Source organism: Mercenaria mercenaria, chromosome 1 (genome assembly GCF_021730395.1).
Source record: "Mercenaria mercenaria strain notata chromosome 1, MADL_Memer_1, whole genome shotgun sequence".
Lineage (NCBI taxonomy): Eukaryota > Metazoa > Mollusca > Bivalvia > Venerida > Veneridae > Mercenaria > Mercenaria mercenaria.
In genome coordinates, this window is record NC_069361.1 from 38,041,048 (window position 1) to 38,067,533 (window position 26,486).

The 26,486-nt window shown below is 33.0% G+C and overlaps 1 protein-coding gene across 1 annotated transcript; it reads left to right on the forward strand.

The window, feature by feature from the left end:
* The first annotated feature begins 559 nt into the window (after nt 1–559).
* Nucleotides 560–26,486, forward strand: LOC123541299 (multidrug resistance-associated protein 1-like). The gene is made up of 32 exons (XM_045326723.2): nt 560–750; nt 1,927–2,103; nt 4,199–4,333; nt 5,117–5,245; nt 5,965–6,078; nt 6,934–6,998; nt 7,526–7,666; nt 8,231–8,500; nt 9,479–9,668; nt 10,198–10,336; nt 10,686–10,867; nt 11,456–11,593; nt 11,941–12,087; nt 12,577–12,661; nt 12,879–12,948; nt 13,316–13,442; nt 13,747–13,923; nt 14,322–14,489; nt 14,824–15,007; nt 15,624–15,681; nt 15,944–16,082; nt 16,388–16,619; nt 17,076–17,220; nt 17,946–18,111; nt 18,685–18,884; nt 19,219–19,342; nt 19,701–19,802; nt 22,605–22,751; nt 23,166–23,324; nt 23,952–24,118; nt 24,633–24,827; nt 25,517–26,486. The coding sequence occupies exons 1-32, from the start codon at nt 715–717 to the stop codon at nt 25,629–25,631; spliced, it is 4,623 nt and encodes a 1,540-aa protein (XP_045182658.2). The 5' UTR covers nt 560–714; the 3' UTR covers nt 25,632–26,486.

Here is a 26,486-nt window from a genome sequence, read left to right on the forward strand (position 1 = left end):
AATAAAAAAAGTCCGACAGCATACAATACGGAAGGTACAATACGGAATTTAAAAGGTACAATACGGAATTTTTGTCTGTCTGTTCATATTTAATTGTGAAATACACGCCAATTTTTTACAGAATTTATATAGGTATATAATAAATAGCTTTAATGGCCATTGTAAGGTGCTATTGAACTAGTTCAAGGCACAAAGTCTATTCATGCCTTTACGTTATATTAAAGACAGTGATTACTGATGACAACTAAATACTCAAAGCCAGTTGAGGGATTTTGAATAAATTACAAGTTTTGCAAAATTCAGAAAATTTCATGAAAACAATGCTATTTTTACAAAATACACGCTCATGTGCCTACCTATCAAGATTAATATTCATTATATACAGCGGGAGTGGACACAGATTTATGAAACTGTAACTTTTACTTAAACAGCTGCGGCTAATGGCTAAATATGCAACTGTAAAATATTTCTCTTTGGTTTGATCATGATGAACTATATATCATATCACATTCAAATATATTCATATGCATGAAAAAGTAAAAAACAGGACAGAGATATACAGTACATTCCTCAGCGTTTCCGTTGCAACAGCATCATCAGGATCGTTTTATGACTGAGGATAATGGATAACTAATGAATTTAACTGGATTCTGAAGAATTTATACGATCCGGATCGGACAATATCTTGCATAAAGGCACAAAGTAAAGGGAACAATGTTCGAAAGTATCTGCAAAGACTATTCTTTTTGGGTAATTTATTACATTTTCATTTATGTTATATTGTGTAGTATGCACCAAACATTATTAGATTGCTAATAACTGTTTCAACTGTGTTTTCCTTTCGTTTTGAACAACTAATATATCATAATCATTGAGTTTTTAAATGCGATAATACAATGTATAGTCAGGTTTTGTTATAAGCAAAACTAATATAACCGATATGTGAAACAAACACCACCAATTAACTGATGACAAAACTTGAACTTATAAATTAAATTTGAAAGAACGTGTAATAAAAACCAATTTACGAAACACGTTTTAACTAGTTCAAACATAGGTTAAGCTCTGACTCTAGGATTTATGATCTACCTTTTAACAGAAATAATATTCGTTGGTTGCCAGTCTGTGTCTCATTAGCTAGTTTAATAAAATGGGGCTGAAATCAGAACCAATAGATAACATGAAATTATTTTCTTATTCTATATATAATTAATAAACGATAATATCGTTATTATGTCTGCTTGCAATGTTTACATCAATTCATTGTTTGTGCCAGAATTTGAAGATTTGGCTAGCAACAAAGTCAACTATTCAGTTTGTACAAAAAATACATGTTCCCCTAAACATCTAAAAAGTCATTACATTCTCCGATTTTTATATTTCAAGCATTACCTTATCTCCTTGGAGCACAGTTTTTCCTACCTATGAAGTTGGACTCTGAATGCAAATGTCTTAAAATATAAATGCCAAATGTTGTTTTTTTTACACATCAATCTATTTTTTTTTCAAGTTTATTTTAGATGAGGCAGAATAAAGTTATTTCTGTTTGACACGCCTGAGTACTTTATCCTGACAGATTTTAGAAACTTTCTTTTTAACTAATTACTGTTGTCAAAACTGAGCTATTCGGAAATATCTATAAGGATCTTGATATAATATATATCAAAGAAAGTCGTTTTATTGAACAAAAGAGAAGAAATTCTATTAACTTATTTACAGAAAAGAGGTATTTACTTGATGACAAAATCAAACTTAAAAATATAATAAATGAATTATCATTTTTTTTCGTTGTTATTAAATTATGTGGAATGACGCAGGTCGATAGAAATCTATAAAAACTAAGTCATTGGCGGCTAATAATGATGTCACAATTTCTTCTATTAAAAAACAACACATTAATATATTTCTGCGATTTTCATATTGAAGGATTCTGAAAAAGTGCTTCAAGCTACCCCAGAATTCAGTCCATGTTTCGAAGACACGGTGTTGGTATGGATTCCATACGGATACCTGTGGTTAACGCTTGTACCATATCTCCTCTATCTGTCTAGGAGGGACCAGGATCCACCTCTTCCTTGGACAGCATTTATGATAACAAAAACGGTGATTTTTTAGCTCACCTGAGCACGAAGTGCTCAAAGGTGAGCTTTGTGATCGCCCTGTGTCCGTCGTCCGTCGTCCGTCGTCGTCCGTCCGTCCGTCGTCCGTCGTCGCCAACAGTTTGACTGTTAACACTCTAGAGGTCACAATTTTGGCCCAATCTTAATGAAACTTGGTCAAAATGTTACCCTGAATAAAACCTTGGACGAGTTTAATATTGGGTCATCTGAAATCGAAAACTAGGTCACCAGGTCAAAACAAAGGAAAAGCTTTTTAACACTCTAGAGGTCACAATTTTGGCTCAATCCTAATGAAACTTGGTCAGAATGTTACCCTCAATAAAATCTTGGACGAATTTGATATTGGGTTATCTGGGGTCAAAAACTAGGTCACCAGGTCAAATCAAAGGAAAAGCTTGTTAACACTTTAGAGGTCACAATTTTGGCCCAATCTTAATGAAACTTGATCAGAATATTACCTTCAATAAAATCTTGGACAAGTTTGATATTGGGTCATCTGGGTTTAAAAAGTAGGTCACTGGGTCAAATCAAAGGAAAAGCTTGTTAACACTGTAGAGGTCACAATTTTGGCCTTATCTTAATAAAACTTGGTCAGAATGTTACCCTCAATAAAATCTTGGACGAATTTGATATTGGGTCATCTGGGGTCAAAAGCTAGGTCACCAGGTCAAATCAAAGGAAAAGCTTGTTAACATTCTAGAGGTCACAATTTTGGCCCAATCTTAATGAAACTTAATCAAAATGTTACCTTCAATAAAATCTTGGACGAGTTTGATATTGGGTCATCTGGGGTTTAAAACTAGGTCACTGGGTCAAATCAAAGGAAAAGCTTGTTAACACTCTAGAGGTCACAATTTTAGCCTAATCTTAATGAAACTTGGTCAGAATGTTACCCTAAATAAAATCTTGGACGAATTTGATATTGGATCATCTGGGGTCATAAACTAGGTCACCAGGTCAAATCAAAGGAAACGCTTCTTAACACTGTAGAGGCAGCATTCATGACTGTATCTTCATGAAACTTGGTCAGAATGTTAATCTTGATGATCTCAAGGTCCAATTTGAATCTGGGTCATTAAGGTTAAAAACTAGGTCACCAGGTCAAATCAAAGGAAAAGCTGGTAAACTCTGTAGAGGCCACATTTATGATCATATCTTAATGAAACATAGTCAGAATGTTAATCTTGATGACCTATAGGTCACGTTAAAATCTGAGTCAGGTGGGGTCAAAAAGGAGGTCACTAGGCCAAATCAAAGGAAAAGCTTGTTAACACTCTAGAGGCCACATTAATGATGTATCTTCATGAAACTTAGTCAGAATGTTAAACTTGATGATCTTTAGGTCAAGTTTGAATCTGGGTCATGTGGGGTCAAAAACTAGGTCACCGGGTTGAAGCAAAGGAAAAACTTGGTAACACTTTAGAGGCCACATTTCTGACCATATCTTAATGAAACTTGGTCAGAATGTTAATCTTGATGATCTTTAGGTCAATAGGTCAGGTGAGCGATACAGGGCCTTCATAGCCCTCTTGTTTAAATTTTCTTTGGTTTAAAGCAACACTGAGACAACTTTAGGCCATTTGGGCGATTTCCAGCTTTTAATGATGGAGGAAGGCCCATGGTGCACACCTTGGAATTATTTTTGGCACAAGCAGGTACCGACCTTCCATGAACCAGCTATATTGTTTCCTCACATGAAAAACGTCTACGCCCAGAACGAGGTTTTGAACATACAGCGTTGAGGCGCTGGTATTTTGTAGTCGGTAACCTTAACAAACCAAATTCGGAGATTCAACAAAATTCACTTTTACTGATTCTGTTGTTTAGACACCACACATGCAATTACCAACATCTTATGTCTTGTTCCGAGTTAAAAAAATCAACAATTGTATTCTAAAGTTTTAAAAGAGACAGTACGCTTTGAAAGGGATTGACACGTATATTAGCAAAGTGACGTTTAGTTGCTACATTTGGTTAATATGTAATCACTTCTTCACATACTTTTCGACATCATTATCTTACCAAAACAAGCATAATAAAAACAACAACATAAAACGAACATATGATTTAAATTTCAGATTTTGACAGTGTTTTTGTTCGCTTTGACACTGACAGATGCGTTGCTGACGAAAGAAAATGGATACAGGTGCTCAAATGGCGGTGACGTGCCACCATCCGTATACATAGCGGATGGAATCAAAGCTGGAACATTTGTATGTTTTATAAACATGGCATTTCAGTGTATATTTGAAAATATAAAACATTTTTATTTTTATTGGCGGTAATAAATGTCGTCTCAAGACAAGTAATCTGAATTTATCAGTTTTAGTAACTCCGTAGTGTGAAAGAATAGTCATACTGTATATTCCTTTTTGTTTCTGGCTAAGTCTTTACATCTACTGCATGAATTAGGATAAGAAAAATTAGTTACACCAACAATACATTTTCAAATTTAAAATTCTCAAACTGCACAGAAATATTCGTTGAAACATTCAAATTCCAACCGTTCGTGTTGCGAAGTTTTCATTGTATTTTGATAAAAGTATAATGAATATTATTGTTTTGATGCAGGTGTTTATTGGGTAGTAACCCGGTAACAATAAGGCATATGTCCGTTACTTTATAGAGGAAAGTAGATTGTTATTGAAAAAAGGGAAAAACATTAAAGTACCGACATTATTTTGTTTCACAACAAAGGCAAACACAATAACTTAATCGTTATATGAAACACGTCTGAATTACCGAGACAAGTTTCTAGTAGTTTATATATTTCTTGGACGAAATATTTCTAAATATTTAAACAATGAGATAACACATGTATCACATTTTATATATAGGCATTGTTTTTTGTTTGTTTTGTTTTTGTTTTGTTTAACATCGAATCGACACACCTTCAGGTCATATAGCGACATTCCGGCTTTGATTGTTGAACATCTTCTACACAATATCCTCTGCTATTTAGGTATTTGCTTATATCCAGGCTTTATCAATTTCAGCTTTTGATTTTGATACTGGAACAATACATGCGAGTTCTTGGAGTAAAATCATCTGGCGTCCCGTTTGTTTTCTGGTTGCTGATAACTGTAGCAAATCTGGTTCCATTGTATTCAGTATCAGCTTCGGGGGTAAGTCAAAAGTCATGCTTATCATCATGGTTTTGGTCAAATCAGTTATTTATTTCCTTCCTCTATATTTTTAACATTTCGTGTTTTCATTTTGGAAACAGTAATTGCTCTGTCAGTGCTCAATGCTGTTTCAGCTGGTATTATTTCAACCAGGACAGCTGTATCTGTACACGGTGTCGTCTGTTAAAAGTTTCCAGTGCTGTCCTCAACATATACCAGCCACCAAATATGCTTTATATTGATTTTAAATTTGTGTCTTAAATCTGGTTGAAGTGTAATTGTTCAGTGAGTTGACGTAATATTTGGTAATATTAGACGCGCTGGGCGATGCGAAGTTGATTTCGGGCGACGCAGAAACACGTTATTTATAGATTCTTATAGCAATTTAATCTTTGCATACATGTTTTGTTTTATAACTTGTATAAGTCTTGCCATTTTATTATCTATACATGTATCATAAACTACAAAGGTCTTTTAATGCATATTTGCGGTGATTATACTAGTATTCGAGTGTTTTTCGATATATTTCATCTAAGTGATGATGCCTTGTGTACTAGAAGTTCAAGTTTGACACAACATAAATACAGGAATGAATCAGAAAAAATATTATTTTTTTGTCATAATTTCGATGGCAAATCAAAATGAACGTGGCTTAAATTGTCCGAGAAATATTTCTTTGTTGCTAACTGATTCTTAGTTCTTGATGCTGTTGTTGGCAGGTCTGGTGTTCTACAAGTACTCTGCTGTGTATACAATTTGGGTTCATGTGTATCCAATTGTTTCTACGATGTTTTGCTGACCAGTACAAAAACAGGGGATATCACGGACTTGACGTATGCATGAATTGTATAACTTTAATATTTCTCTAAAATTTTCTGACTCCAATTGTTTCATAAACTCGTTTGCTTTAGTAAATTGAACATACGTATCAATTGTTTTCAATTTGTCATCGTTTACCTTTCAAATAAATGTTGACTGCTGCTTTTGATACAGCCAACCTGTAACAGACTTTAATGAATCTTGACATACAAATAATTAAGATCAGGATTCCCGATCGTTCGTTTCTGTAAACTGTTTGATAAAACAATGAACTGTTTAGACTGACCAATAAATGAAATAGAAAATATCATTCTTTGTTACTGGTAGGTTTGTACGATAAGATTTTCAGGTTGTATCGCAGCTTTTGTACCTTTATATATCATACAATAAATTCATATAAATATACCTTATAGCAAAAATTGCACAACATAAATATATACACATTATACATAAATCGTTTATCATTTGTAATTATTTACTTATACATTGTAAGAATATATTTATGTTTTGTGTTTACATACTTATCATTTGCAATCAAGTACTTATCTTTTGTAATTACGTACATAGCAATTGTAATTATGTAATTGTTACTTGTAATCAAACACCTTCCATTTGTAATTATGTTCATATCATTTGTAATGAAATAATTATTTAATCATGTATTTACATTTGTAATCGACGACTTTTCATTTGATAATTACGAACTATTATTTTTTATAACGTATTGATCATTTGTAACCACATACCTATCATTTGTATTACACACGAATCATTGGTAATAAAAAAACTGATCATTTGTTATTACGTTCCTATCATTATAAGTACATACTTATCATTTGTAATAACATAATAATTATTTGTAATTATAGCCAGATCCCTGTCCAGAGGAGAATGCATCAGTTTTGAACAAGATAACCTTTTCATGGATTACTTCGTAAGATTGTTCACTTCTTTTTTTCTGCAATCCGAATAAAGTAAAGCTATAAACTTCATGATTGTACTCGAGGTTGCTTTGTTGTTAAATCTGCCCATTTGGGATCATGGAGTAAATTCATTTTACTATAATAGAATCGTTCTTAAACTGTTGTTTTGGGGGAATGAGGGTGTTGCCCATTTCATTACCTCTCATGAACAGACTCAGTCAGATTGATTATGCTATTGTTTTGCTTGGTTGCGTTCTTTACTTCCAAAAGTTCGTTTCACAGATATATTATCTTTTGTTCAAAGTACATCTATCATATTACTAATATCGGTTTCTATATTTTTGTAATTTATTCTAAATAAAAATATTATATAACGCTTTTAAGGTTTCATCCATTTGTTTCGGATAAACGAACCGCTAATGGTATTTAAAATAAGCAACTACTTTGCGTAATTATACAGATATAATATAATATAAATATAGCATTGTTTACTCTAACGGTTATGCACTGGTACTATCAGACTCTTTACTTATTTCAGACTTGTGATAAAAGCGTATAAACAAACATTAACAAGTAAAGATTTATGGACGCAAACTAGAAGACTTCAAAGTAAAAGAGTTGTTGGCCATTTTCTAAGAAATTGGAAATTAATAAAAAATAAAATGAAAGAACGAAAAATGTAAGTTTTGCAATCTTGATTAATTTATTGATTTCTTTCGTATATGGCGAATGTTAAAAGAGGTGTGATAACTTTGTAATTTTCAATATGTTATGCTTCGTCTATAAATATACCCAGTTTAAATTACTCTTGCATCCTGTTAATACTTCCACGCGAAAACAGTGGCGCGGTTTATGTTCTATATAATGGCAAAATGAAAACATTAGGACCGTCTTATCAATATCGTTATTTACGAAAAACTTGCAAGGTACGTCTCTCGTATCTATTTTTATAAGGCAGCAAGGGCCATTGGTCTAAGGTGATTCGTCCCGTGATTCAATTGTCAGTTACATTCGGAGAACATGTTGATAAAAGTATGACATTCAGAGATAGTTTCAAAGTCATCTGACCTCCATACAAAAACTGATATTCCGTTAAAAACTACGCAACACTCATACAAATATAGATACAAGAACCAATATCTTTATAACATTTATATACGAGCATACTACATGTATGTATATACAGTATAATATTTACCTTAAAATTGTTTTCTATTTTGTTCTTAATTGCACTCGTATATAGTTCTAGAGCCAAGGAACAGTCGCATACATACAGCAGATACAGCAAAGATGACTATCAGTCAGAACGGACACCGTTGCTAGGCAACGGGTATGGTGAAGAACACGGTGCAAATAATGTTTCATTTGGCACTTTACATGCGGATACCGACATACAGGAGGGTCCTTCTATATTTAAAGTTGTGATAAAATCGTTCGGTTGGCTTTGGATTGAAGCCTGTGGTTATAAAATAATTGGGGATGCAGTGAATCTATTGCAGCCTGTCATTTTAAGGTAAAGTTCATATGTACCGTTAGTTTACATCGAAATATGCTAATATACAAATATGCTTACATGTATATACACATAAGGGTTAAAGGTCAGTAATTCAAATCCTTCTTTGTTTCATATAAAAAACGACAACTTCATATCGTCTTTACGTATCTTTAGAGAACATCACTTTTTCCTACACCTATTTTTCATGAAAGTTCTATCACAAATTAACGAAAAAATGAAAAGAAAATAGGGGGTTATGTAGTTCCTAGTGAAATGCCAGTCAGTTGTGGTCTGCTACCCTAAAAATGGCGCATATTTACTCTCGTCCGCGCAATAAACACCTACTTCCGGTTTCGATCTGCAAAACTTGCCATGTGGGGTGTATGAACATGAAAACAGTCTCATTTCATGCAGAATGTCTTCTAGTAGTGAGAAACGGTGATTAAAGCACTCGTTCTACACGAATTTGCGCAAAAAATGGGAAAATTAGGATCTATTTATTATGGACTTCTTTCGACTACACCACGGAAGCACATTTTCGACCGAATTACTGACCTTATTCCTATAATACAAATATGCAAACATACAAATATGCTAATACACAATTGATATACAAACATGTTTTATTAATGTTTGCAATAACTTTTGTTAATGCAAACATTTAGTTTAGAAAATTAGTAGTTGGGATAAAATATGTATTTCTCTTTGAATATAATCCTGCAACGGCGGTTGTAACAAATTAAACATTAACTGAGGATTTATAAGTTTTGCGATTAAATTTGCTTTTATTTTAGAGAAAGGTGTTCTCTTTAAGGATGTACACTTCCTTTAATTTCTGTAAATTTTGCAAAGCATTGAAGGCTGTAAAACTGCATAATGTTTATTAGATCAACATGTTTAGCACTAAAATAATATTTCATAATTATTCCTTAAGTTATAAAATATGAAGTAATTTCAGCATGATATGTTATTGATCCACCTTTCTTTGTCATGTAGATACATCATCGACGTAATAGAGAGGAAAGATGACGCCAACGCTTACCCAGCATGGATCGGTTTTTCTTACGCCGTGGCTCTGTTCGTAACAAGTATGATCAAGTCCCTGGTTTGGCAGACTTGCCTACACAATATGATAGGTCTTGGACTTACAATTAAAACGGCACTCATAGGCGCAGTTTATCGAAAGGTGAATTAATTGTTTTTCTTTGATTGTTTCAATATTTGATAGGGTATACAGATATACATGTAACGATGTGCTTACTAAATTTGGAAAGAAATCGACTGCCATTTGTAATAACTCATTGGTTGCAGTTCATGGTTTTAGTAATACTTAGTAGTTTCAAACTTACATAAGTTTAGATACAATACTTAAACAGCAATTTGCAAAAGGTATTAATGAAATGTCTGTGCAGAATAGTAATCATTTATTCATAAGTTTCGGTCTGTTGTTCTTTTTTTAAAGAAATTGGTTATATACATGACTCATCTATGACTCAATGACTCATCTATGACTCAATGAATATGTCTGCCTTTCTAAATGCCATTTTCTTTATTTACTTAGCTGAGCATTTATTGTAATAAATGATCACAATCACACCACGTAGACTAAGACGGCGTTCGTACATACAGTAGTTTGGTTTGACCGTTACATTTGTACCATCTTACCCCACCCTCGAACGAATGTTTCTGATGTATGAGTCCTGCTGCATTTTCAGGCATTAACTCTTTCAAACTCAGCGAAGAAGACCTCGACTGTTGGAGAAATTGTCAACCTGATGTCTGTAGACTGTCAAAGAATACAAGATGCATTCACTTTTTCGCATCATATTATTTCTTTACCTTTCGTTACTATAGGCAAGTCGATTATTGCAGAAAAGTATTATTATAAAAATATAAGTATGTACAACGTAAGTATAAAACATATAGAAATTAAGATATAAGAATAAAGAGATATCCTGGAACAGGTTATTTCCCATTTTGAAATCATAAAAAGTTGTGTAAATTATAGAAAAACGTAGACCGAGTACAGATTTGTCAACATTTACCCCCGTTTTCCTGTTTGAAACGTTCATCATCTCTTTACTATGCTGTTGTGTGTGGTTTAAAGTATAACGCCAAAACTGTAGACATTACTACAAAAACCCGTCTTTTTCAAAAGTTTAGGACATGTTTTATAATTCCTTTGATCATGTTTCTGTCGCAGTTGCTATGGTACAGTTATGGATGTTAATGGGTGTGGCCATGTTTGGTGGACTTGCAGTAGTCCTGGTAGCAATTATAGTGAACGGAGTTCTCGGGAGAATGCAACAACGTCTTCAAATACAAATACTTCGTAACAAGAGTAAACGAGTCAAGATTTTAAATGAAGTCATTAACGGAATCAAGGTAATTAGTACACTTACCAGATACAGATTAGCTAACTTTTGATAGCTATAAAATGTCTATTTATCACCATCCCCACTTTAACCCTAGGTTACCTTACATCAGTTAAACATGTTATCAATTTCTAGCCACAACGTCCAAGGTTAATGTCTGACCCATTATCGGGTCACCCGTCAAGGGGTAATATCTGCTGGAGAGTAATTCAAGTACTGACCAAAGCTATAGTTTCATACCTGTGCAAACCACTGCGGACAGTTTAATCAAGGTACAGAAAAGCTAGCTGAAGAGCTAATACACAACCAAACGTCTATTTTCAGTAATCCAGGTACAAAACATGCTAATAACATTAAAGATGTAGTATTTAATACTGGTATAACTTAAAGCAGAAAAGTTAAAGTAGTCGTAAGGAACTATTGCTTGGTTACTTCTAGTATGCTCTCAAATGATTTTCTTTTAGACTGTATTAACATATTACCATATTTCTTGTATACTCCCGTTTGCTGTAATGGATAGTAACGGAATAATACTTTTTGTGGATATCGATCTCGAGTGTGAATTTGACTCTCTCTTAGTTGTTTAGTACCATTTCAGGTCTTGAAGATGTACACTTGGGAGATTCCATTTCAAAAGAAAGTGTCTGCAATCCGTAAGGAAGAAATATCTAGACTGTGGAAATATGCGATGCTGACAGCTGTTGCAATACTATTTTCAATCCATAGTCCTTTTATGGTATATTTCAAAGTCAACGCTTTTAGTGACTCTATTCTTATAATGTTTATCAAAATCAAAAAGTTTCCTAGTAACTCTTTCAACAGGTAGACCACACGACTTCCGCAGAGATATCTTTAAAGTAAAAATTAATGTTGGGAAGTTTATAGAATACAGATATAGAAGACAGACCAAATCAGTTAAATAACATCTTCACTTTAGTCAAGGAAATTTAACTTCATTTAACTTACAGATTTAGAAAGCATTGCATGAGAATTTTATATGATTACATTCTTTTCACGGCTTTATTTGTTATAATATTCACAAACACACACATTATGTGTTTTTGTTTTTATTTTCCTTTACAGGTGAACTACATGCTGGTCCTAGTTTACACCTTGATAAAGTCCGTACATTATCTTGACGCTCAAACGGCTTTTGTTGCTCTGTCACTTGTCAACATCTTGCGAGGCCCGATAACTCTTACTCCCTTCATAATCAACGGTGTTATACAAGTACGACGTAAAATTGCTCATTGTAGATTGGTATACATTTGCGAGGGTTTATTTTGACTAATTTTTGCAACAAACTTAATTCATAACCCTCGTGAATAACAAAAAAAAGCATTTAAGCAGTTATGAAGCATGATTCTTAATGACCCTAAAAAGTATGTTATCTATTATATCGCGAAAAGAAACTGACGCAATAATCATTCAAGTTGCTGTTGTTTATACATGGAATTTTCATTCTTTTTACTAAAGCCTTTAGCTGTTTTAAGATACTGTTTTGAAGAGATATATTCACATGTAATGGTTAAAGAAACCACTAGCAATGTAATTTCAAAACATTTGCAAAAGAATAAAATCTAAAATTTACTTGGCATGAGCTTCCTTACAAAGCTGTTTACAAAGCTGTTTCTATATAAATGATGATAACGTTTTTCAGTTTATGTTGAAAATTTGAAAAATGTTTGATTCTTGAATATAGCATATTTTATATTTTAGGGGTATGTATCATTGTGCAGAATACAGGCATTTTTATGGAAGGATGATATAAACGAAGATAATGTAGCAGTAAAAGAGTCTGGAGGTAAGTATGTAAAGGATTGTTGTATCAAAACGATTTACGTTTGGCATCTTTCTTACATAATGAAAAAGCATTCTGTAAACAAGATCTAGTATAAATTGAATTATTCCTTGTATTTATAGGTTCCTATCCAAAGTGTTTTACACTTATGTATATGCATGTGAACAATATTAAAAGCATTATGAATTGCATTACAATTTACAAATACTGATACTTGCAGAGTATATGATCAACATTGAAAATGGAAGTTTTACTTGGGACCGAAACGATCCAAAAACAACTCTAAATGGGTAAGAACCAAATAACAAAACAATGTTCGTTATAATGAAGACTTTTTCATTCTAATAATACCGTATAAAAAAAGGTTTGATTGCGTTGATTTTGTTCTAAGCTTTCCGCAATTCAGCTTTAGCCTTTTAATTTTGCTTATTCTCTTATATTACACCGTTACTGGTGTACCAGACGGAAGGTTTGATGTAATAGCTTGTTTAGCTGTTTAATTTAGTACATGTCCGCTTTATATATATCACAAAAACAAACAAGTTCAGATGTCATTGACAGACTTCTGGAAAATATAGGTATCAGATATTTTAGGTATGACCACCGTCACTGTTTTTTTTTGGACAAAAAACAAGTTCAAAATATGTACTTTTTCAGCATTGATCTAAAACTTCGTGAGGGACAAATATATGCTGTTGTTGGTCAAGTGGGCTGTGGAAAGTCATCTTTGATCTCTGCAATTCTTGGAGAAATAGAAAAACTGGAAGGAACTGTTAACCTACGGGTAAAAGCATTAGCAGTCCTGAAATAGTGATATGTATATATATATCGAATAACTGCGAAGATATTTGTCCTTATATGCAATGTATATATATATGATATACGCGACAACATCCGTCCTAAAGTTGAAATGTCGGTGTATGATTGACTCAGATACAAATAAGACTTAAATCGGCTTAGCTTTACACGTGTTTTAAATGCATTCACTTATCAAACCTTTTTCCGTATTTGTATATGTTTTCTTTTAACATGTGTTTAAACAAACAGTATACATGTATAATTGTTTCACTTGAAAGAATTTCTTTCAGGGTAAAATAGCATATGTTCCACAAGAAGCCTGGATACAGAATATGACTGTTAGGGACAATATTATCTTTGGAAATGAGTGGAATCTAGAAAGATATAACAAAGTACTAACTGGATGTGCAATGGTTCCTGATTTGGAAATGCTGTCTGGTGGCGATATGACAGAAATTGGCGAAAAGGTTAACTTTCTTTAAAAGTTTTCTGATAACGAGCTTCTTTTGGAATGGCTATGGTTTTTATGACTTCCCTGGCACTTGTGTGTTCTTTAAGATGACATTCGAATATTGTGTTATGCATTCAGAACTAATGATAGTTTTAAGTTTTAATGTGCAGAATTTGTTGTCGGGGTTCTCTCAGGTATATCTAAAATTGTATAAAAGTAAAGAACGTATTGTCTGAATTTATTCGTTCTTTTATATAGCTTTTGGTCAATCCATCGTTTTTTTCCCATATCATTTAAGAGTGCAAGCAAAGGGTGTTTTATAATTTCACTGCGTTAGATACCAAACAGTCATAAAGTGTTAGTATGTGCCACTACATTAGTAGTTACCATTATCCTACTTACAATATGACACAGGGTATAAACATCAGCGGTGGACAAAAACAGAGAGTAAGTCTGGCTAGAGCAGTATATTCTGACGCAGACATTTATCTTCTCGATGATCCACTTAGCGCTGTCGATTCTCATGTTGGTAAACATCTCTTCAAAAATGTAATTGGACCACAAGGGCTTCTTAAACGAAAGGTATAACACACACAATTTACACGACAGTTACTTATTTTTAAATATTTGAAAGTATTGCTAAAATGGGTTTATGTAAATCAATGTTGTACCAAATGTCATTTTAAATAAATTCATGTGAAAAATAGGTTATTTTGTTTATGATTTTATTTTTGAAAACGTGAATATACAATATGTTCTGATATATACGATGAAATATTTAAAATATACTCAGTTTTGAAATCATTTTACAATAAAATGTATACGGCTATATATTCATTTCAGACATTACGTGTACTACATACAGTAATGACTCAATAGTCATTTACATTTTTGTATGTTTATAAACATTTTTCAGACACGTATTCTAGTGACACATGGAATCCATTGGTTACCAATGGTGGATAAAATATTAGTAATAACAGACGGAAAGATATCAGAGACAGGGACTTATGAAGAGCTTATATCAAGAGATGGTCCCTTTGCAAATCTAGTACAGACGTATCTCGAAAACAACGAGTCAGATGCAGATGATACCGAAGGTAAATTTTCAGCTGGAGCATTTCGTTTTAAATACTCACTTTAAGGTTTCTCATTCAAACTGCAGTATCTGCCAGGCAAAGATAGACACAAACGCATTTATTACGAAGAAAAAAGGAAAAAGAAGAAGTTTAAGTGGTATAACCAGTATAACAATATCCATGGTGAAAGTTTCCTGTTCATTTTTCAAAAGCCGCTGACAAAAAAAAAAACCCCAAAAAAAGAAAGAAAAAAAACCCCACACAACTAAATAAACTGAAATATGCATATATTCATGCTGACAGAGGCCACCTTAACTTAGATACTTAAATACATCATCTCTTAAAGATTTTCAGGTATCCTTACTTCTTTTGTGTAGGAAACATAATGTCGTTCAGAATTAACTTTGGCTGATTTGAATGTTTGTGACATTACGGATGTCATTTTTCTCAAATATTCTTTGTCTTTTAAAAATTGTCAAGTTCAAACACTAAGATAAAAACAAGTAATCATTTAATTTATTCTTATTAAAGACTTCGATTTAGTTATTTATTTATTATATATGGATGAAAAAATCCTTTTAATAATCTAATACTATATATATATTATAAGAAAAACATTAAGTAACATTCTTTCCAGTACATACAGCAAACGGTGTTCCTGACGACATTGCTATGAGTAAATCTTCAACTAGAAGGTAAGTACTATAATATTTTTGTTTTGTTGTAGCGCTATAAAATGAACTTTAATAAACACAAAATGATGTACTTTCGTACTATCTCTAGCCGTAAAGGTAAACTGAATGGTCAGCCATCAGATAAACTTTTTAAAAAATGAAGACAGTCTCCGGTACTCTTCTTTTTATCTGATTTTCAGCTCATAACAAATTCTGCTATATGTTTCAGTCATCCTATGTTCTATGTAAATTGCTCAGCACAAACAACATGTGATTTTTTCAGACGAAGACATAAGTCCAGTGAGCGCGAAAAATCATTTGGAATGTCTTTCACAAAAGAGCACAGTTCAAACAAAGATATGAAACGTAATGATCAGCTAATGAGTCGCCTTGTACAGGAAGAGCAGTCACAGAAAGGGGCGGTAATTATCGGAAATTATACATGTTGTCACGTTGCAAAAGGAATTTCACTTCAGAAATCAAAATAATATCTTTTAAGTATTTTTCGGATTTGTTAATGCGCGCTAAAATAATTTTGGCGTTAAGTTACTTAAAGCGCTTCTGCAGAACAGTCGTTTTAAAGGTGAGGTATGGACCTCAGTGTGTAAAAAAGTAACAATTCTTGTTTACTCATCATGTAGGACAGATCTAGAAGTTTGTGGAGACACACTTTCATTTCGTAAGCTAATTGAAAAGATGTACATTAATTTTTGTTTTGTTTTGGCAGGTAAAATTTGCAGTGTTTCAAAAGTATGCAAAATTCATGGGGTATATCGCTCTGTTGTTTGTAATGCTGTTCATGGTTGCTTTTCAATCATTGAATGTATTCTCAAACTACTGGTTGACATATTGGACTGAGGATGAACTAATGAAGAATACATCGCTAGGTTATACATCAGACTATGAGGAGAAATATGTGTATTATTTGGTGTGTTACACTATTATAGGTGTAATTCAAGGTATGTTACATACATTTAACCCTTACCATGCTAAATTTCTATTATGGACTGGACCATCTTCCAATTTGGGCAGTACCATTTATCATTTGAAGGGGTGTTTACTAAAACTTTACTGACTGAATAGCGAACAGTGCAGACCATGATCAGATTGCACGGATGTGCAGGCTGATCTTGGTTTGCACTGGTCGCAAAGGCAGAATCACTTGCCGCCAGCAGGCTAAGGGTTAAAGCAAGGCTAACCGAACTATAAGTGTTCAAACATGCATCTGTACACCATTAAGACAAGGGCTCATTTAGAATGTTTCAAGTCTCATGACCGCATATATGTAAATATAAAAGAAAAGTTCTGAACATGTATATCCAAAAACTTCAAGCTGAAACTTTACTATTTAATATTTCAGATATAAGTAGCACAAGCATGTTATACTCAAAATTTCAAATCTTTTCATTTAACAGGTGGTGCCATTTTTGCTTTTGGAGCTCTTGCTTTAACAAGAATGGTAAGGGCCTCTGGGATTCTGCACAACTCAATGTTGGAATGTATTCTTCGTTCACCAATGTCTTTCTTTGATACTACACCTGTCGGCAGGATAATGAACAGGTAAATTAATATACGTTTTTGCATATATGCTGTCCCTTAACTGTGGTCACCAACATGTAAATAACAAATCCACAACAGATAACTAATGGTAGATGATGTCCATCTTAGAGTTTTGATTGACAGTAAATGATATAGAACTTAATGTTCTACCGGTAATTTATCTAATTTAAAGCAGATGGTATTGAACGTAATGTTCTAATTCAAAGTAGTTTATGTCATTCAAATTTATAGGAAAAATGAAAATGAACTTGATGTTTTAAGTTCTGGTAGACTATACAGAACTTATTGTTCTTTTTATCGTAGGTTATATAAAAGTTAATGTCCTAATTCATAGAAGATTATATAGTGCTTAATGGTTCTGATTTATAGTTGATAATATAAGACTTAATTTTTCATTTTATTGTAGATGATATCGAACTTAGTACTGTATGAGTTATTAAAGCATATGATAGCAAACATAATTGTCCATTTGAAAGTTGACGATAGAGAAGTTAATGTTGTAATCTATTGTAGATGATCTATTAACTAATGTTCTATTTTATAGTAAATTATATAGAACTTTATTTATACTATTTTCTCTAGGAAGTAACAAACAATATTTTTTTTTGAGGAACAGGTACTTCAATTTTTAAAAAGATATATACATGTACATATACACATTTTAAAACATATTATCAACACAAAATAGTCATTGATATGAATTTTCATGCCTTTTATCGTTACAGATTTTCAAGCGATATAGATGTGATGGACGATAGACTACCACTAAATTTCCGATTGTGGACTATCCAGATATTTAGCACCGTGGCAACAATTATAGTAGTTTCCATAAATACACCAATATTCATGGTAGTCATAGTTCCTGTCACTATTATCTACCTCATGTTGCTGGTAAGTGAATGCTACACTTTTCACGTGCTCAAAATCTTAAGATGCATCTGTAGAACAAAAAAACATCAACAAAAAAAAAACACTTAAAGGAGAACGCCTCAAAATTTACACCATTATAAAATATTTGATTTAGCAAGTTATTTATTCATAAAACATTTGACATGCAGAAATTGCTACAAAGCCATTGAAGTTTGATGTGATATAAAAGGACTTTCACTGTACTCTGTATCAAAGAATTTCAAATTTGACATAAAATATTTGTTCATGATTTTTGATACATAATATATGTTGCTTTTCCGTCTTTAAATTTGCTGTTCTTTGGAAAGCGCAGCGCGCACTTTAAATGCGTTAAACTGTTTTTGTCAAAAACGGAATTAAGATTAAACAACATTCAATAATGTACACTAAACGTTTAACCACGAACCGAAACAGTCCAAAACTTATTTAGAGTCAGCTTCCAAACGTAACAAATATATTCATTAGTAATATATGTTAAAACACGATAGTAAAGTAGAAAAAAAGGCGAGAGATTCTTTTAACTTTATCCGTAAATTTGTTCTTTTATTATAACAGAAATTCTTTCTACCAACCGCTCGACAAGTAAAGCGACTTGAATCCGTCCTCAGATCTCCTATATATAACCACTTCAGTGAAACCATTACTGGCGTGAGCGTTATAAGGGCATACAAATGTATGGACAGATTTATCGAGGAGTCTGAGAAAAGAATTGATACAAACATTAAATTCTTTTTCGCTGCTCTCTCTGCATCAAGGTAATTTTATCAATTTTATATGATTTACAATGCATTTGAGAAAATATTATGAACTTCAAAATATGTTGTTGTTTGTATACTCTAATTAACGTAGTAATACACTTAAGTTTTCTACTGTAAATAAATCTTAAAGTGACTCGTTTTAGCTAAAAGGAGAAATTCACTAATTGTATTTTAATCTTACATTTTTAAAAATGACTTCTACTCTCAATCTCCATGAATGTATGTATCGATCAGTTAGAGGAAATGTTTGCTACAAACATTAAATTCTCCTTAGTGAAACAGTATATTTTGAAAGTAACTTTTATGGTAATCTAGGCCAACAATATTTTAGATGGATAGCGATACGACTTGAAACTTTAGGAAATATTCTCATATTGGCTGCAGCAGTATTTGCGTTGATATCTACTGGTCTGAATGGCGCTCAAGTTGGTCTTTCTATTACTTATGCACTACAGGTAACTAAATGTTCTAACTAATCATGTTAGTATACCGACACCATCACTATATGAAATAATATAACGTTGACGCAACATAAATTGAGATGGGTAATTTTATTGATGAAGGAGTAGATATGTACGACTGAACGAAACCGGAACTTAAACCTTGTAAACTATCTTGTACGCATTCTCTCAGTTTTGTAGTTTGATACCCTGAATAGCCAAAGGTATGCTTATCAAACAACAAAGTATATATCGTCTAAATACTTATATATAAAATATATCTTTAAAACAGTTAAAATACACTGTAAATAACAACAATTTTTGCATATTTGTAACCAAATTCTAAATTTGATGATTATTGTTTATATTGTAGATAACTATTAGTTTGAATCTCGTGATACAAGCTGTCAGTGAAATGGAAATGAACATTGTTTCCGCAGAAAGAGTAAAGGAATATACAGAACTATATCCTGAGGTGAACCAGTTAAAGCCTACTTATTTTAAGACTAAGAATGCAATGAAAAGAAGCCACCAGAAGAATGTTAATTAAGCATTGTTTTGTTTTAATGGTTTTAGTATCGTAATCAGTTTGTATTCCAATATTGTATTCAGTACATGTACGTATAAGATTGTTAAAATCCTTACATCTCCGTAATCATTTACTGCTTACTTAAATCACTTGTAAAAAGTCAGAACAATATTATTTCTTTATGTGCTGTGAACCATAGCAAAATATTAATAGTATTGCATCGTATAAGAACGTTGCACATATGCACCGGCCTTTTTTTATTTAAATATAAACTTTTGTAGAATTTCGGGGAATGTTAGGGTGAGGTCAAAAGGGAATATAGTCGCTGCTTTGTCCTTCAATCCGCCTGTCTATCAGTCGATCCGTCTGTCTGTCTATCCATCCGTCTGTCCCGGAATCTTTGTCCGGGTACTTATCCTACAATTTTCGAGGCATTTGGCTCAAACTAAATACATCACTTCGAAGTGAACGCACGTATATTACCAGGACATGCATTTTCCTTGCTCGATGTAGGAATTATAGCTCTCTGAAAAGTTACAGACTGCTGTATATTGTTTAATTCAAATATAAGTCTTGTCTAGATAACTTTCCTACAGCTTTCAAGAAATCTGACCGAAACTCGGAAATATAGCGATATGAAGTGTAATTGTGCATATCGTCAGGACGTGAAAGAATCTTTCCCGGTTTAAGAATTTTGGTCCTTTGAAATTGTACAGATTGCTTTTTGTTGTGCTAAACTTATGTAAGTCTTATACGGATACCCCGGCCATACTCTACAGAAATATAGCTCTATGATGTGAACATTGTGGATATTGTCAAGACGTGAAAGTACATTGCCTGGTTTTAGGAGTTGTGGCTCTTTGAAATCGAATTTTTTTAAATGTGCTGTACTTATAACAATATTTTTCGGATAACTCCCATATAATTTTTAAAGGGATCTGACCCGTACTCACAGAATTAATTCATTATTGGGAATGGACGTAACGTACAATGCCAGATTTATGAGTCATTGTCCTTTGAAAATTTACAGAATGCTAGCTGTATATTGCCCAGTAATGATAGACCTGTCAAAATAACTTCTCTTACAGTTTTCAACCGATCTAGTCCAAACTTAGAGAAAAGTATTACTATGAAGTGACTTTAGGCATATTCTAAGAACACACATGAACCTTGGCTGGTAAGGAGTTATGGCCCTTTGAAATTTTACAAAGTACTATTTTGCTATATAGATTACTCCCAATAGAGCCAAAAGAGAACTGCATTGCTATTAATGCATCGGTCACAAAACGTCACGTACGGTTTTAAGAATTATTTCATTATTGGGAATGGAAATAACGTACAATGCCAGATTTATGAGTCATTTTCCTTTGAAAATTTACAGAATGCTAGCTGTATATTGCCCAGTAATGATAGACCTGTCAAAATAACTTCTCTTACAGTTTTCAACCGATCTAGTCCAAACTTAGAGAAAAGTATTACTATGAAGTGACTTTAGGCATATTCTAAGGACATACATGAACCTTGACTGGTAAGGAGTTATGGCCCTTTGAAATTTTACAAAGTACTATTTTGCTATACAGATACTCCCAATAGAGCCAAAAGAGAACTGCATTGCTATTAATGCCTCGGTCACAAAACGTCACGTACGGTTCTAAGAATTATTTCATTATTGGGAATGGACATAACGTACAATGCCAGATTTATGAGTCATTTTCCTTTGAAAATTTACAGAATGCTAGCTGTATATTGCCCAGTAATGATAGACTTGTCAAAAAAACTTCTCTTACAGTTTTCAACCGATCCAGTCCAAACTTAGAGAAAAGTATTACTATGAAGTGATTTTTAGGCGTATTCTCAGGAAATACATGTACCTTGGTTGGTTAAGGAGTTATGGCCCTTTGACATTTTACAAAATACTATTTCGCTATACAGATTACTCCCTATAAAGCCAGAGAAGATGTCCGTAAGGTTTTGAAAAATCGCACGAGTCCACCAAATCAAAAAATCCGTACGACGCTCGTACGAGTCAAAGACGTCCGTACGGACGCCGTACGAGTTTGCCAAACTTTGACTCAAAACCTACTCGTACGGAGCTCGTAGCGTTTTTGTGACCGGGTTATAAGTGAACATACACTTATTGTTAAGATATACATGTAATTCCGTAAACCCCATTATAAACACTCCAATTCCCTATGAAACACACCCTTCTCCTATTTGCATAAAGTTAATGAACAGTTTTATTCGTATTTTTTTTATATACTTGCACTACTTTACACTCCAATATAAGTACCAATTTCGTAGTAAACACATTCCTCCTCCTATTACCAAAGTTAGAAAAATAGTTCTGTAATTTTAATTTACAGCTATATTCACTTCACGCAAATTATGAAATATGCAGCGAGTTCCCTTTTGCAACATGCATATGCAGCTACAGAATAGAATTTCAGGTTTTTGAATTACTAATAAAATCAATGAAATGTAGTGCAGATATAACTCATTCCTAGATAAGTGTTGAGTCATCTCTCTCTCTCTTTTTCCACTTAATTGCATGTTTTTATGTAACATGACATGTATTGATTGTAATTTTTAAACCTATTATGCAAGAGCTTAGAATATATATTCGGGCAGAATATTTATTCGTTAATGATACGGATATACATGCATTTGTATGTTGGATTGGTTGAGTTTTGTTTGATTTGGTCTACGTATAGAATTTTACAGTACATGCCAATGATTTTATTACTTCAGGCACCTTGGTCAATTAAGTCACGGCGTCCAAGTAGCGAATGGCCAAGGACAGGTTCAATTGAATTTCGTTTGTTCAGAACAAGATATAGAGAGGGACTGGAGCTGACTTTGAAAGGAATAAGTTGTCAAATACGTTCCGGGGAAAAGGTAAAACTTAAAGTCTTAATTAAGATCGAAGTACAGTTTATAATATAAAGAAATATGTCTGATAACAATCCATTTATTTTGCTGAATTCAATCACACTCTTGACCTTTTCATGCGCACTCTTTATTAATTTTTTGCTAAGTTTAACGTCACATCGACATAAATTATAATGGCAGCTTCCAAGTTTCTGATAGTAGAGGAAGAGCTCAGGTGTCTCTCCGTCCATTATTTCGGGCATGGGTGGTATCTTGGGTAGAATCAACTACATGGCTTCCTCACATGGAAGATTTCTACACCCTAAGCCATCCATCCTGACCTAAACTGCATTTTTAGTATAATTTAATTTCACTGCTGTTGGCGCTTGTTACAAACGGCGGTTTTGTGGCTGCTTTGACGTTTTTTTTATTTCTATTTAGGTTGGGATTGTTGGTAGAACAGGTGCTGGGAAATCGTCTTTGGCATTGTCATTATTCAGACTGATAGAGTCTGCAGGCGGTGCAATTATTATTGATGGAAAGAATGTGGCTGATATTGGACTTCATGATCTGCGTAGTAAACTAACAATACTTCCTCAGGTGCTTTTATTCATCTTTATTACAACATTTATAGACAGGATGCAAACTATAACTGGAAATAAATTATTTCTTCGGGTGCTTTGTTATTAAAGATGATAATATTTATTCTTCAATGTCCTGCTTTGTAACTGTAATTCACTTACTATTCTCGCGTGCTTTGATTTATTATAAATCATAATAATTATTATATATTAATTTGTTCATAATTTAACCTAAGGAGGCACATTAATGTTGGAATAGTTAAGCGGAAGTCTCGGTTTCGAATCCCGGTTTGAATGGTGTTTTAAATCGTAAATCATACTTGCAGCAATCATGAACAATTCAATCGCATTTTATCAAAATTGAAGTGGAGGTGTCAAAAAAACAAAATAATGGGATATTTCGAGTAAGGTCATAAAAAAATTGTCTCGCAACCCGGGGTACCTGGCCATATAGTTACATTAATATTCGTGTAAAATGTTTGTGTATTACAAGTGTGTTCCCTAATAGTATATAGATTTAGAAATAAAAGTATGTGTTATAAAAGAAAGACTTTGGCTTATGAGACATGCATTTGCAAAGTTAAACCACACTCGAGGCTGGAAACCAACACATAACGTAACCTCAAGAGCATTTAAATCATTTCAGGATCCTGTACTGTTTTCCGGCACATTGAGAGAGAATCTAGACCCGTTTGGCAAATACGATGAACATTCTGTTTGGAAGGCACTAGAATGTGCTCATTTGAAACAAGCCGTAGATCACATGCCAGGACAACTTGAATACGAATGTGGAGAAGGGGGAAGTAATCTTAGGTTAGATGATATATTTACTCTGACATTTTAGCGAAAGATCGAACTCGCAATGTAATGGTAGCATGGGTGAACGAAACTACAAATCTCCCTAATACCGGTGTGTTGCTCATAAAATGCTGATATACCTAATTTTTGTATATTTCAGATGAGATATTTTCCCTGCTTCATACGTTTTACCAAAACAGTAATTAGAGATTTTGCTAAAGAATTTACCGACCAAACTGAAATTGTGATGAATACAATTCATATATTAATTGTAATAAAACTGTTTATAGATAAAAAAGTGTAAAGATGCATTTTATTTCTTGATTAAATTATATGTTATTAAATGTTTGTCTGTGTTTATTTTTATATTGACAATAGCAATTAACAGTTATGTCATAGTTCAAATAAATATCCCTCTATTTACATTATTCTAACACTAACAATTCGCGACTTCTCCTTAAAGCAAAGTAATGTTAATATTCATCATTCTTATCATTGTCCAATATATGATATTCATTTTTGAACACAGTGTAGGGCAGAGGCAACTGGTGTGTCTGGCTAGAACATTACTTCATAAAACAAAAATATTGATACTGGACGAAGCAACCGCAGCAGTTGATTTGGAAACAGATGAACTTATACAGGAAACGATAAGGACGGAGTTTAGTGACTGTACCATACTGACTATTGCACATAGACTAAATACCGTGTTAGATTATGACAGGTAACAAATAAATATATTACCACACTAAATGAATGAGTCTTATATTTGGGAAACTAAGAATAAAGTTGCAGTTGTCTTAAAAGCGCTCAGAGTTTTTTTAACGATACGTTCTTTTAAAGGTTCAGTATTGAGTTACCTGTATACGTAACAAAACAAAACAAGACGACTTGTTTGAACTGGTTGCCTAGGCACCATATTAAAATTTAGACCCTATATTTTGAATAAGTTAATACAATACATACATTAACTGTGAATCAACGAATTTTACTTATCTTAAGCAGAACATAATATTATAAATATAGTTTTGAATGTGACTTATATACTGGTAATAACACAGGAATCCTTTTTTATGTCAACAGCTGAAGAACTTAATTAAAAGAATTAAACTTTGACAGTTTTTATGTTAAAGATTTAATGGTCAGTTTGTGACTGGCAGTTACATGCCTGCTAGAGCATATAGTTCTGAATTGAGAGGACGAGAGCAATCCAGGCGCGGCGAATTATCTCCGTGGTGATTCACCAAACGGCAATATGACTTCCACCTGCCATTCATTTCAGGAACAACTCTGCATTGGTACCGTAACTGGTCACATTAACAAAGTACATATAAAATAAGATAGCGTTACAAACAAATCAAACTACGGCAATAGTATGATCATGTTTCTGACGTAAAATTGTTTGTCTTGCAGGGTACTTGTACTGTCAGAGGGAAAAATACTTGAATTAGACGCACCTGGAAAATTACTGCAAGATCCCAACAGTGTGTTTTTCAAGATGGCCAAAGATGCAGGCCTGGTGTCATAATCTGATAGAATAAATCATTTATTTATTAAACACTTTCTAACTGTATCGGTAACTATCTATCGAATGTCGCACTGAACGAGTATATTGTTAAAAGAAATAAACAACAATTAGTGTTTTTTTTAATTTGGTTTTGAATGTCGTATTCGTGGTGTGTCCTCTGTATTGAAGTGATTCGCAAACTGAAATAATGTTTTGTTTTATGTCTGAAAGGCAACTGTTTCTAAGCAGAAGTTGCTGCAAGTAGACGAACCAATAAGTATTTAATGATTTCAGTCTATGAAATAAACTTTAACTCAACTTTTGTTTTTAATTTTCTATTACCATCTTATGTATCTGACTCTTTGATTTCTCTCTGGACTATATCTGCATAGACTTCGATTTAGTGGTGATATCTATATATTATTGTTTTAAGTTTGACTTATTACTACATTTGTGGTATATAGCAAGTTATTTTGGACTTAAAACATATTTAAATGAAAACAAATGAAATTGCAATTATACCTGTAATAATTTGCATAGAATATGTAGAAAAATAGTACATGTTAATATAATTTCTAAAATCGCAGGATTCAAAAACAGGTTTCGGCATTGATTCATTGATATCACTTAGAGCAATTGATTAACCAAGAACCTATCTGACTTGTCGTGTGGTTCTATCAAACAATCATTGGCCAGAGGTACGCCTTGGAAGGCATACATGCTTCAGTTTGATTTTTCTCTATATTTTTGAAGTACAAAAACACATTACGTTGCATACCAAAATCAAGAGGAAATATTGAGCATTTCCAGGATACTTTTGGTATGAAAATCTATTCATTAAATTTCATCTGAGTTAATAAAACATGCAAAACTCTA

What these genes read in the sequence shown, in the direction of transcription:
- LOC123541299 (XM_045326723.2), top strand. Translation starts at nt 715, where the DNA reads ATGTTCGAAAGTATCTGCAAAGACTATTCTTTTTGG. An exon ending in AGATGCAGATGATACCGAAG is followed by an intron (nt 15,008 to 15,623) that starts GTAAATTTTCAG and finishes CATTCTTTCCAG; the next exon opens with TACATACAGCAAACGGTGTT. An exon ending in AACTAACAATACTTCCTCAG is followed by an intron (nt 23,325 to 23,951) that starts GTGCTTTTATTC and finishes AAATCATTTCAG; the next exon opens with GATCCTGTACTGTTTTCCGG.